We start from the raw sequence: 13,787 nt of genomic DNA, 5'->3' as shown, positions 1-13,787 counted from the left end.
CATTCAGTCTCGTCTCCAAGTTCTTCAGGTTCTTCTAGCAAGGTGAATAGCCCTTAGATAACCACTTTGATCTCAGCATGGCCCGTGGGAACTTCACTGCCAAGGGGGGCAGGAAGATTCTTCCCTACGGTTCTTTTATTAAGATTACTATGCTACATTGTTCAAAGCCCTTGGCACTTACCCAATAGGGAAAAATCTACCACGATACATTGATTCTCTGGTATTCTTCCATCAGGACGCCATGGCTTGAGCCCAAAAAACGGATTTTGAGCGAAGCGAAAAATCTATTTTTGGGTGAGATAGCTATGGCGTCCTGATGGACCCTCCCTGCTACTTCGTCCAGTTTTTAGGTCCCACCCTGCTCTGCTGTATCATGGTGATCGGCAAGCAACTGGCTTCAGGATGAGGACGGACGTGACGTCATTTAGCAATGGCGCCCGTTTGTTTACGTCTCGAGTACCAAAAGTAGCCACGGACGAGATTAGCTGTGGAACGGCTCCCAGCTATTCTCCGCACTTACACACCGAAGTGTTAACTCTGTTCGGGGTGTAGATAGCTATGTGGCGCGTTAATACATGCGTCCCCTCTTGATATACGATGTCTTAAAAGGGAAACCTTTAGGATACTCGCTCCAGAAGTTAGAATTCTGTGATAACCTGTGGTTAAATTCTCTGGGAATATCTTAGTAGTTATATACCCAAGGAAGCTACCAAAAAGGAACCTTCCATCAGGACGCCATGGCTATCTCACCCAAAAATAGATTTTTCGCTTCGCTCAAAATCCGTTTTGTGTTAGTATATGAAGATCATAAAAACATTTTTCAAAACCTAAAAATTGGAACAACACATATTCAAAGTGAAGTCTAAACCATTTGGTATAACAGCATACTGACGCCAAAAATAATGTTAGGTCCATTTATTGCTGTATTTCAACCATTTCAATTATCACATATTGAAGCCGAGCAAATTTTTTTTTTTTTATGAAGAAAGAAACGATGGCAGACTGTCAGTGAAGCCACCACTAAATTAACATTCAGGTAGCTTTTGTTATTTTGCTTGCCTTTTTAACGTTTTTGATACAGAATAGTACAATAATTGTAACAGAGAAAATAAGGAAAATAAGACATTAGATGATGTATTTAATGGTGTTTTATATGTTTTTGATGATACCTGGTGAAAATGCATAGTTTTTAAGTTATAGTAGTCGACCCACTTGACTCAACACCTATAGCTTTTTGGTTATGGCAGTCAACCCGCCACAACTCAAAATTTACGGGGTTCCGCGCATTACAGTGAACCCTCGCTACTTCGCGGTTCGACAATCGCGGATTCACCACTTCGCGGGGTTTTCCCATAACCCATATATATATACATATCGCGGATTTTCCGGAAAATTCGAAAATACCGCGAAATCTGAAGATAACCAAATACGATATTTTGTTACCTGTAATTCCATTAATACTGTAATTATAGTAATATCTGCTCTTACTGATTGTTCATTGCATTACATATGATATATAATTCAGCACAGAAAGAAATAAAACACGAAAAGAGAATGTGATCATACGATAATTCAGTACGTAGTAAAATTAAATCGAACATGAAACGCAAATCAGATGCAGTCATACCATATTAGAATGGTGTGTACTGTAATGGATGTGCTTCTTTTCCATGAATCTTTTGTATGTATACGTACGTAGTACAGTACTGCATCCAATAATATTCTTTGTTGCAAAAATCACATTTCGAATAAGTACTGTAAGCGTACGAGAGAGAGAGAGAGAGAGAGAGAGAGAGAGAGAGAGAGAGAGAGAGAGAGAGAGAGAGAGAGAGAGAGAGAGAGGCGTAAAATAGCGTACGTACGTAAATTTTTATTATTATTGTTATTATTATTATTATTGTTGTTGTTGTTAATAAAATTATTATTGTTATTATTATTAATCATTATTATTATTATTATTACTGTACAGTATTATTATCATTATTTATTATTATTACGGTATTGTACTTAATCTACGTACGTTCAGTGTGCGCGGGACATCTTCTATGAGTAACCAACGCACCATAGTACTGTATAAGACGGGTTGTGATTGGTTCAAGCGCTGATAGATGACGAATCAAAACTCAAGTTTTGTTATCTAGCCTGTGATTGGTGTTTGGCCCGCATCTCCAACCCGCAGCATCAGAGTTCTCGCGGGACTGCATCGTTCACTTTCTCTTTCCGCGTATTGCTGAGTAGACGTTCTTAAGTTTGTGAAGTTGAATCTGTGCTGTGTGCGACTGTTTTAAGTTGAACTTTTTGTTGAACTTTCTGTTACAATGGCTCCCAAGCGTTCTGCTTCTAGTAAGGCTGGTAGTGAGCCTAAACGCCACCGAAGAATGATGACGATAGCTGAGAAGGTTACGCTTCTCGACATGTTAAAAGATGGTAGAAGTTACGCGGCCGCCGGCCGCCATTTTGGCATCAACGAATCCACCGTTCGCTACATCAGGAAGGACGAGGCGAACATTAGAAAGACTGCTGCAATCACCTTTAGCAGATCAGCGAAGCGAGTCGTTACAACGCGTAATAAAACGATCGTACGCATGGAAGGTGCTTTAGCTGTGTGGATTGCCGACTGTCGGAAGAAGAACATAGCGTTGGATACGAACACCATCCGAACAAAGGCTTTGAGCTTGTATGAGAATTTTGCGGCAAAGGAACCTCATGACGACGATGGCGACCATGCTGAAGAAGATGATGATGTAGATGATCCTCAACCAGGGACCTCCACTGATTCCCAGCGTCAGAAACAACGTTTTTCCGCCAGCAAAGGATGGTTCGCGAAGTTTCAGAAACGCTTCGCCCTGAAAAGCGTTTCCCTGCATGGGGAGTCTGCTTCCGCTGACACTGCCGCTGCTGAAACTTACGTGAACCAGACTTTCAAGAACATTATCGCTGAAGGTGGATACAAGCCGGAACAAGTCTTTAATATGGATGAAACCGGCTTGTTTTGGAAGAGAATGCCGTCGCGAACTTTCCTGTTCAAAGAGGAAGCCAAAGCCTCTGGCTTTAAGGCATTCAAGGATCGCGTTACCCTCGTGATGTGTGGCAATGCTGCTGGATTTTTGTTAAAGCCGGGGCTTATTTATAAGTCGAAAAATCCTCGCGCTTTGAAAAACAAAAATAAGAATCTCCTTCCCGTGTACTGGATGCATAATCAAAAGGCATGGATTACGAAGATGCTGACCTCCAACTGGTTCCACCAGTGTTTCATCCCGCAAGTCCATGAATATCTCTTAGAGAAGGGCTTGCCATTCAAGATCCTTCTCCTTATGGATAACGCTGGTGGACACGCAACTGACCTGTCGCGTGAGGGCGTTCAGGTTGAGTTCCTGCCACCCAACACCACGTCATTAATTCAACCAATGGACCAGGGGGTTATCAGGGCGTTCAAGGCCCTCTACACGAAGAATACCTTGGCGGACCTCGTTGCGTGTGTGGATGCTGCCCAAGATGACGAGGATGAAGACTTCAACTTGAAGGCGTACTGGCGGCAGTACACCATAGCCACGTGCCTGCAGAATATTCAAAAGGCACTTCAAGAGATGAAACCTGCAACTGTAAATGCGAGCTGGAAGAAGCTGTGGCCCGATATTGTTTACGACGACAAGGGATTTACTCCGTCGGAAATCCAACACTCTGCAATACGGAAATCTGTGCAGTTGGCTGCCATAATTGGGGGTGACGGGTTTGGCGACATGACGACTGAAGACGTCGACGAGTTGTTGGACTGCCATTCCCAGCCCCTAACTGACGCAGATCTCGAAGACCTGACGAAATCGGCAAGTGAGGAAGAGAGTGAGGGTACCCAGGAAGAGACCCAAGAAAATGTAGAAGAAACGGGCTTAACATTAGAACGGCTCGCCAAGTTCTGCAACCATATGAAGGAGGCGAAAGAAATGTTGCAAGAGTGGGACGAGGATATGGTTCGCGCGATGCAATTCTGCAACAAGGTCGATGACATCACGACTCCCTACAGGATGCTCTTGGATCGAAAAAAGAAGCAGCGGCAACAACTTCCGATCACAATGTTTTTTCAGCCTCGCAAAAAAGAGCCAGTTCCTCCTGCTAGTACGCCTTCGGAAGAAATTGAAGAAGTTGAAGAGGTGTCCCAGGAAAAGACACCTCCGTCTGAAGAGACGTAAAATACTATCATTGACTGCACAGTAGAACACATCATCAGCTTCATCATCATCATTTCTACTGTGCAGCAAATTCATCGCCATCGTCATTCAAGTTTTTCTGGAACTTCTTTCGTGGTGAGTACAGTAACAATCTTTATTTTTTACTTTAACCTGTTTTATAGTTTAGTACTGTACGTACTGTATGCATTAAGTTAAAGGGAAGGTTTTAAAAGTCTACATGTTGTAACCTATCATATTTTTTTTGTTTAAAATTTACATTTACGTACGTAAAACAATCTCTCTCTCTCTCTCTCTCTCTCTCTCTCTCTCTCTCTCTCTCTCTCTCTCTCTCTCTCTCTCTCTCTCAAATTGTTTTCCTGCTTTGCTACGTACAAGTACTGTATAATTTATATTTGTAAGGTAACATATTTTGTAAATGCTTTGTACTGTAAATACTGTATGTACTGTATCATTATTTATCACTATCATCATGCGTGTTAAATGCCTTGTTTGTTCTGAGCGTGGTTGTTTACTGAGCGTACACGCCGTCGTTTCAGGCGGCGTCATAAAGAAAAAGATTTCATTTGGAAGTCCTAAGAAAAATACGTAAACTAAAACATTGGTAATAAAAAAATCAACATACAGTACTGTATAATCAATATAATCGATGCAAAAACTAACCATACGTACATATATGTGTACACTAAATGAGTTTGTTTCTTCATTATGATCAGAGATGAACGTAAACAAAACATTGGTTGCCATTTTTTATCGTGCTTTTTAGGTGTTTAGGAAACACATGATATAAAATCGCCTTTAATATTTGTGCCTGTTTTAGTTTAGGGTGCTGTAGTACATGCATTAAGTGTTCTGTACATTACAGGGTGTAAAGGGTGGTTTGTTAACAGTACTACGTACAAGGGAAGGTTTTAAAAGTCCGAATATACATGTTAAATAAATAGGTAAATATGCTGTCACTACTTCGCGGATTTTCACCTATCGCGCCCGCGTCTGGAACCTATCTACCGCGATAAACGAGGGTTCACTGTATCGTCATTAAAAACGTCCTGGGGTAAATATAGTTCATTGCGACAGACGTAAACTTTTTTATTACTTGTCAAATAGACTTTCTTTATAAGAAAATGTTATCTCGTTCTAAAATACAAAAATATTAAACTGATATTACAATTTACAAAGTATTATGATTTAGTGTTACCTTGCCAAGAGTGAACTCAGTTGGGAAGCAACCACAGGTAAGACTATTAAGCTTAGGCGGAGCCTTTGTATATCAGCGGCCAGTTCCTCCCATTTGGATTACATATTGACATCACCTAACCTAAATTTTCCCCCTAACCTAACCTACAAGCCATGTCCTTACCTACTTACCTAAGAAGGGGGGCTAACAACCCCCTGCGGCTACCCCTTCCACTGCCGTATTAAAAGTTGGCCATAATCATACATACAGGTGGCTGCTATCATACATACACCCTGCTTAGGCTAGGCCAAGCATATGGCAGTCTATGCTGGAGTGCACCATGGGCCACTGGTATGTAAGGATACCGCTCCTAGGTAAGGTTAGGCGGCGAACCTTAAGTAGGTGGTTTATTCGTGTTTGTACCGGTATCCCTTTCATAAAGGTTTCAATGTTCTAAATACCTTAAAATACACTCTAGACCAATCTTATTTTGGAACCTTTGTATATCAGCGACCAGTTCGTTCATCGTGCATAAAATATGAGAATTTTCCTTCAATTTTCTAGTCGTTTGTAAGACATGAGCGCTGTACTACATAAACTTTGTTATTCTGCAACTCCTAACCTAACCTGCGAGCCATGTCCTTACTTACTTACCTGACAGGGAGACATAAAATCCCTTTACACTGCCGTATTCTTAGCTTGCACTGTGTTTGATTCGTAACCTGTTTCACTCCTGGCAAGGAGGGGGAATTATAGGGCATGGCCGTCATCATACATACAGTAATGGTGTCTGAATTCAGTTCCAATATCATCAAAATAGATACTCACCAGACAGTCAGCCGGGCAAGCCCAAACACCCACTGTAGTGCCTAACCACAGCAGTGGCCACCCGAGTAAACAGCTTAAACTTACGGTCCAAGGCTGGTGTCGAATGCTAGGCGAACACGGTACCACTATACTAGTCAAACTCACGTACCAATCTCAAAGACTACTCGTTTCCATCTGTTATCATTATAATAAAAGTTTGAAACACCATAGTATATGTCATATACCAGTTTCGTTCTATAAATTGATCTTGGAATGTCAATATCAAATTGGATCTCCGTTTCCATCAAGAATTTTACTTTACGTCATTTATATCGATTTTGTTGGATAACGTAAAATAACGATCATGCTGTAATAATTCTGCGGTGTTTTACTTACCCTTTTATCATTCAATCGATCAGTAAAATGTCAAATTTCGTATTTGAAAGAATTCTTGATAATTCCTGATTACACAGGGTCAAAATGAAAGTGACATTGTAATGTTGACAGACAGATACTGATTTTGAATGTTGAAAGGTTTGTGTATCAGCCGGAGGGGTTTGCCTTTTCATCGGCTCCTCCTTAGATTACCACAATACTTACATATTTCCATCAATATTTCTATTTCCCATTCTATATGTTTTGGAAATTATAAGACCATCGTTGGCAAACAATAGTGGCCAAAATAATTTTCCCGTTCATATATGTTAAATTTTCGTTCTGACCTCACAAAAAATTCTTCTATTGCATTTTAGGTGTTCTTTAGACTACAGTATATAATTTCTATTATTTTCTAAATTGAGTCATATGTCCTTCTAAAGTCTATTGATATTATCATTAAGCTTTCTTTTGTAAATTTATTCAACCTGATATTGTAAGATAAAAATATCTTCTACACTTCCAACTTGTTTATATTTTTATTCCACTTAGGTTTTCATAATAACCAAGGATATTATGTATGACATATTTTAAGTGATGTGACTTAGATATTCAAATTTGGGTTTCTTAACTATTTTATAACTTTAGGATTCTTATTAACATTGTGTATGTGTTATTTCAGGTCCTGCTACCTTATTTCACATCTTTCTTACATTTTTTTTACCATGTCATCTGTTCTGCTGGAGCTACCATATCCAGCAGTTTCCTTATTTCTCTAGGGAATGTTATAATTGTTTTCCTCATTTTCTGTTTCATTTAATTCCTCTAAGTATTTCATTTTTTTTTTTTTATTCCTTACCGCTTTCATTTCATTTTATTCATTTTGTATATACTTTTTCCCAAACTACAGCACTGTATATCCATTTGTTCTTCTTTGGAGAATACTCTACAATTCTTTATATAATTGCATTTCTAAATTTTTCTTTAGACCTTTAGCTTATTATTTTGAATATTTTCTTCCTATCCTTATTTACCTTATTAGACTTTTCTTCATTTTTTCACATTGCTTTCTTTACTGTGTTGTTTTTGCGGACTATACAGGTGTAACATTCCTTTTCTTCCCATGCCAGGTATTGTCTTCGTCTGACAAGCTTTTACCCCGTTTTTTTTTTTTTTCATTTCTTCTCAGAACTTACCGTTCATCCAATCTGGTTCGATCTTCATCTCACCTTCCCTAGATGCCTTTCATTTGCAGCTTCCTTTTTGCTGCCTCATCAAATTATCATTTTTGTCATGTCTCTATTCTGATATATTTTATCTCTTCCCAATATTTTCTAACACTTTACTCAACAGTTTTATATGTAGTTTCCTCTAAAACTCCCTTTTCTGTAATTAGTGGTCTGTTATATCGATTTTCTCACCTCTGTCACAACTTCGATCATTTATATTACAGAATTCTCTAATTACATGGAGATTTTATCCTTGTTTACTACTATCTGTATTTGATCAACTTACCTGGTCATGCATTTATCATTGAGTAAAAATTACATATATTTTATTTTTCTAAGAGAGCTATTATTCATGAAACCTTAAGAAAAGATAATAAAACAAGTAAAATTATCATAAAAAATTATTTTCTTTTATATACAGTACATCAATATTATTGGCATTTATTTTAACAAAAGTTATAAAAAACTATAAAAAATTGTGGGGTTCAATCCAAATTTATATATCTTATAAATTGACGTGGAACTTGTTTATTAGAGAACTAAAAATACACTAGTTTTCCCCTACACTGAAAAATACTAAAATGCACTAATGTATCTAAATTTATACAACGATTAAAAAATACATGTCAACTCTTTATTTGTACTTAGGAGATCTAACATATCAATAATGTTTCTTTATAACAAAAAGAAAGCATCCCAGAGTTACTGATTTTGAAGGGGACTGTTTGCACTTTTCTATCTTGAGAGTAACAGCAGAGATACAGTATTATCAGAATAAAAAATTATTTTCTAGCCAATGCAGAATCACAGGGCCATGTTACATACTTTTCCTGGGCATTTCAACATCCGCCCCATGTCAATCTTGAGACGTGATCAGTTTTACGACGTGTCTGCTTCACAAAGCCGAGAAATTGTAGCTCCAAGAGTGCTTGCACAAATCGTGCTCTATTGATATAAGTTAAGGGCAATGAATAAATCATGATAATGCTCAAAATAGAAATATAGTACAGTAATTACTTTAGAATATGAAAATACCAAAATTCTGGTAACAAAGGCTAATCAATTTAAACTGCTCATCATCAGTTATTAATACATACATATATACATATACCAAGGCACTTCCCCCAATTTTGGGGGGTAGCCGACATCAACAAAAGAAACAAAACAAAAAAGGGGACCTCTACTCTCTACGTTCCTCCGGCCTAACAAGGGACTCAACCGAGTTCAGCTGGTACTGCTAGGGTGCCACAGCCCACCCTCCCACATTATCCAACACAGATGGAGCTTCATAATGCTGAATCCCCTACTGCTGCTACCTCCGCGGTCATCTAAGGCATCGGAGGCAGCAGCAGGGCCTACCTGAACTGCGTCACAATCGCTCGCCATTCATTCCTATTTCTAGCACGCTCTCTTGCCTCTCTCACATCTATCCTCCTATCACCCACTATCACCCAGAGCTTTCTTCACTCCATCCATCCACCCAAACCTTGGCCTTCCTCTTGTACTTCTCCCATCAACTCTTGCATTCATCTCCTTCTTTAGCAGGCAGCCATTTTCCATTCTCTCAACATGGCCAAACCACCTCAACACATTCATATCCACTTTAGCTGCTAACTCATTTCTTACAGCCGTTCTCACTCTCACCACTTCGTTCCTAACCCTATCTACTCGAGATACACCAGCCATACTCATTAGACACTTCATCTCAAACACATTCAATTTCTGTCTCTCCGTCACTTTCATTCCCCACAACTCCGATCCATACATCACAGTTGGTACAATCACTTTCTCATATAGAACTCTCTTTATATTCATGCCCAACCCTCTATTTTTTACTACTCCCTTAACTGCCCCCAAAACTTTGCAACCTTCATTCACTCTCTGACGTACATCTGCTTCCACTCCACCATTTGCTGCAACAACAGACCCCAAGTACTTAAACTGATCCACCTCCTCAAGTAACTCTCCATTCAACATGACATTCAACCTTGCACCACCTTCCCTTTTCGTACATCTCATAACCTTACTCTTACCCACATTAACTCTCAACTTCCTTCTCTCACACACTCTTCCAAATTCTGTCACTAATCGGCCAAGCTTCTCTTCTGTGTCTGCAACCAGTACAGTATCATCCTCAAACAACAACTGATTTACCTCCCATTCATGGTCATTCTCGTCTACCAGTTTTAATCCTCGTCCAAGCACTCGAGCATTCACCTCTCTCACCACTCCATCAACATACAAATTAAACAACCACGGTGACATCACACATCCCTGTCTCAGCCCCACTCTCACCGGAAACCAATCACTCACTTCATTTCCTATCCTAACACATGCTTTACTACCTTCGTAGAAACATTTCACTGCTTGCAACAACTTTCCACCAACTCCATATAACCTCATCATATTCCACATTGCTTCCCTATCAACTCTATCATACACTTTCTCCAGATCTATAAACGCAACATACACCTCCTTACCTTTTGCTAAATATTTCTCGCATATCTGCCTTAATGTAAAAATCTGATTCATACAACCCCTACCTCTTCTGAAACCACCCTGTATTTCTAAGATTGCATTCTCTGTTTTATCCTTGATCCTATTAATCATTACTCTACCATACACTTTTCCAACTATGCTTAACAAACTAATACCTCTTGAATTACAACACTCATGCACATCTCCCTTACCCTTATATAGTGGTACAATACATGCACAAACCCAATCTACTGGTACAATTGACAACACAAAACACATATTAAACAATCTCACCAACCATTCAAGTACAGTCACACCCCCTTCCTTCAACATCTCAGCTCTCACACCATCCATACCAAACGCTTTTCCTACTCTCGTTTCATCTAGTGCTCTCCTCACTTCATCTATTGTAATCTCTCTCTCATTCTCATCTCCCATCACTGGCACCTCAACACCTGCAACAGCAATTATATCTGCCTCCCTATTATCCTCAACATTCAGTAAACTTTCAAAATATTCCGCCCATCTTTTCCTTGCCTCCTCTCCTTTTAACAACCTCCCATTTCCATCTTTCACTGTCTCTTCAATTCTTGACCCAGCCTTCCTTACTCTCTTCACTTCTTTCCAAAACTTCTTCTTATTCTCTTCATATGAATGACCCAATCCCTGACCCCACCTCAGGTCAGCTGCCCTCTTTGCCTCACGTACCTCGCGCTTTACTTCCACATTTTTCTCTTTATATTTTTCATACTTCTCTACACTATTACTCTGCAGCCATTCTTCAAAAGCCCTCTTTTTCTCTTCCACTTTTACCTTCACTCCTTCATTCCACCATTCACTGCCCTTCCTCATGCTGCCTCCAACAACCTTCTTGCTACACACATCACTTGCAATCCCAACAAAATTTTCTTTTACTAACTTCCACTCCTCCTCTAAATTGCCAGTTTCTCTTACTTTCACTTCGTCATATGTCATTTTCAACCTTTCCTGATATTTACTTTTTACCCCCGGTTTTATTAGCTCTTCAACCCTCACTAGCTCCCTTTTACATTCACCTACTCTATTCCCCCACTCTTTTGCTACAACTAATTTTCCTTCCACCAAAAAATTATCAGACATACCGTTAGCCATACCCCTAAACACGTGCACGTCTTTCAATCTTCCAAACATTCTTTTAGTTATCAACACAATCCATTAATGCCCTTTCTACTACTCTTCTATTTGCCACTCTTACCCATGTATACTTATTTTTATCTTTCTTTTTGAAAAAGCTATTACTTATCACCATCTCTTGTTTAACACACATATCTACCAGTCTCTCACCACTCTCATTTTCACCTGGTACGCCATACTTTCCAATGACACCTTCTACCTCTCCAGCGCCCACTCTAGCATTTAAATCACCTATGACAACTACATAATTCCTTCTACCCAGTCCTTCTACACACCTAGTTAATTCATTCCAGAACTCATTACGCTCTTCTTCACTTTTCTCACTACCTGGCCCATACGCACTGACAAACGCCCAACATTCCCTACCCAACCTAACCCTTACCCACATTAACCTAGATGATATCTCCTTCCATTCCACTACTTTACCTGTCATCCATTCACTCAGCAATAAGGCCACACCCTCTCTCGCTCTTCCCCTTTCAATCCCAGACACTCTACCAGACATTTCACCAAACATCACTTCACCCTTTCCTTTTACCTTCGTCTCACACAAGGCCAATACATCCATCTTTCTATTCCTAAACATACTTCTAATTTCACATCTTTTACTCTCTATCGTACTACATCCACGCACATTCAAACACCCCAAAACTAGAGTGCGGGGAGCAGTCACTCTCCCCCCAGCTCCATCTCTTTGTTGCTGTCTCACAGGATGTAGATACAAGAGAGGGGTTCCCAGCCCCATAGTTGATCTTATTACTTTTGTGACATACCAAATTCAAATGCTGATAATTGAAATGAGAGAGAGAGAGAGAGAGAGAGAGAGAGAGAAAGAGAGAGAGAGAGAGAGAGAGAGAGAGAGAGAGAGAGAGAGAGAGAGAGAGAGAGAGAGAGAGAAATCAGGCAGTCAAACAAGTACTGACGAAGCACAACTAAGACAAGAAAGAGTAATAAACAATAACCTAGTCAACATAAAAATTCAAGAAAAAAAAATGAGGAAACTCCCTTCACCAAAACATATACAGTATATATATAAAAAAAAATAATTTTAAATATGTTAAAGATTAATATGCTGATGATTCTAAATGAATGATTGATAATAATCTGGGATTATAAAATCAATGGTCCTTGATACCTACTGATGATTTGGAAGTCAGTGACAATTGAGGAACAAGATGCCATACAACCTGTTCTTTTGGTCTGTAAATGTGAATTTGTTAGGTTGAAATGCAGTAACAACAAATCAAGTGTAGTATTTAAAGACAAAAATTACAATGGCTGAGGTAGCAAATAAAAATCATTCCTGCATTGGAGAGAATATCAAAGAGTACAGGAATCTACTGGCATAGAAAAGGATGCAAGATTTTGCCAAGCCATTGACTTTAAATATAAAAAGGATGAGATCAACAAGGGAAGACTAATTCCAGACACCAATAAAACATCCTAACGTTATAACAATAAAAGCATATTAATGTGAACCCTGCACTTACCTCCGAAGGAAGATCAAACTACTTTCCAATCTATGGGTTAAAATTAACAAAGACGAAAAAGGATACTGATATGTTTTGTCAATCTTCCTGCTTGAAGATTCTGCTTCTGGATCAATGACCGAGACAAACGCTTGCAACCAATCGAATAAGTTGATCAGACGGCCACATTCCAAATGAAGCTTGTATGCCACGCTCACATCCGGCAAACTTGTCACGATATTTGAGGGCTCGTCTAGGATGCAGCACTCACACTAAAATAGGAACAAGTTTTCATCACAGTAACATAAATTGCTATCAATAAAATTCTTAAAATCTTTAACAACCATATTTTTCTTGTAGAACGCTACGTATGACACCCAAACTAGCCTTGAAAAGGCTATCAAGAATGACTTACAACATTACCAATTCATAAAAACTTTCAAGTACACATCTCAATGAGATACCATCTTAAAACACAAACTGATATAGTACTAAACTTTCAAACAATCCTCACTTGCTGAGTATTAATCTTTCAAGCAAAACATGGCAGAAGATTTTCAATCCATTCATTACTGACACAGTATAAATACACTTCTGGATGAGAGGTACCTTCAACTGTGTGCTATATGTAATCTTCTGTAATCAATTTTTCCCATCTATACAAACTCAAGACCTATAATAATATTGGAGTATGGCTTCAGCAAAACCTGGAAAGAGCGTTTAAACTTTTAAAGTAAACCGACAGGTGGAGTAACTTCACTTTGACCTCTGACCTAGGACATGCGGGGTGGTAGAGGTGGGCAATATAACTTGAAGGACTCAGGCTTGTAAAGTTGGGAAAAATATAAATTACCGTATTTCCTGTGTCATAATACACACTTTTTCCCAGAAAAAT

The 13,787-nt window shown here is 39.0% G+C and overlaps 2 protein-coding genes across 3 annotated transcripts in view; both read right to left on the bottom strand.

Annotated features, from left to right (window-relative positions):
* Positions 1-6,720, bottom strand: part of LOC137658811 (uncharacterized) — a 46,573-nt gene extending 39,853 nt beyond the window's left edge. For both annotated transcript variants that reach the window (XM_068393867.1, XM_068393866.1), the window contains exon 1: positions 6,565-6,720. The gene's annotated coding sequence lies outside the window, so the exon portion shown is untranslated. The remainder of the gene's footprint in view (positions 1-6,564) is intronic.
* Positions 6,721-8,160: 1,440 nt separating this feature from the next.
* Orc3 (origin recognition complex subunit 3) overlaps positions 8,161-13,787 on the bottom strand; it is a 68,020-nt gene continuing 62,393 nt past the window's right edge. The window contains exons 13-14 of the mRNA XM_068393864.1: positions 12,980-13,164; positions 8,161-8,717 (exon numbers count right to left, since the gene is read on the bottom strand). Of these exons, the coding sequence (XP_068249965.1) occupies positions 8,612-8,717; positions 12,980-13,164 (291 nt within the window). The 3' untranslated portion in view covers positions 8,161-8,611. The remainder of the gene's footprint in view (positions 8,718-12,979; positions 13,165-13,787) is intronic.

The sequence above is a fragment of the Palaemon carinicauda genome, chromosome 19 (assembly GCF_036898095.1).
Source record: "Palaemon carinicauda isolate YSFRI2023 chromosome 19, ASM3689809v2, whole genome shotgun sequence".
NCBI lineage: Eukaryota > Metazoa > Arthropoda > Malacostraca > Decapoda > Palaemonidae > Palaemon > Palaemon carinicauda.
The sequence above is the reverse complement of the archived record's forward strand: the minus strand, read 5'-3'. Positions and strand labels throughout refer to the sequence as shown.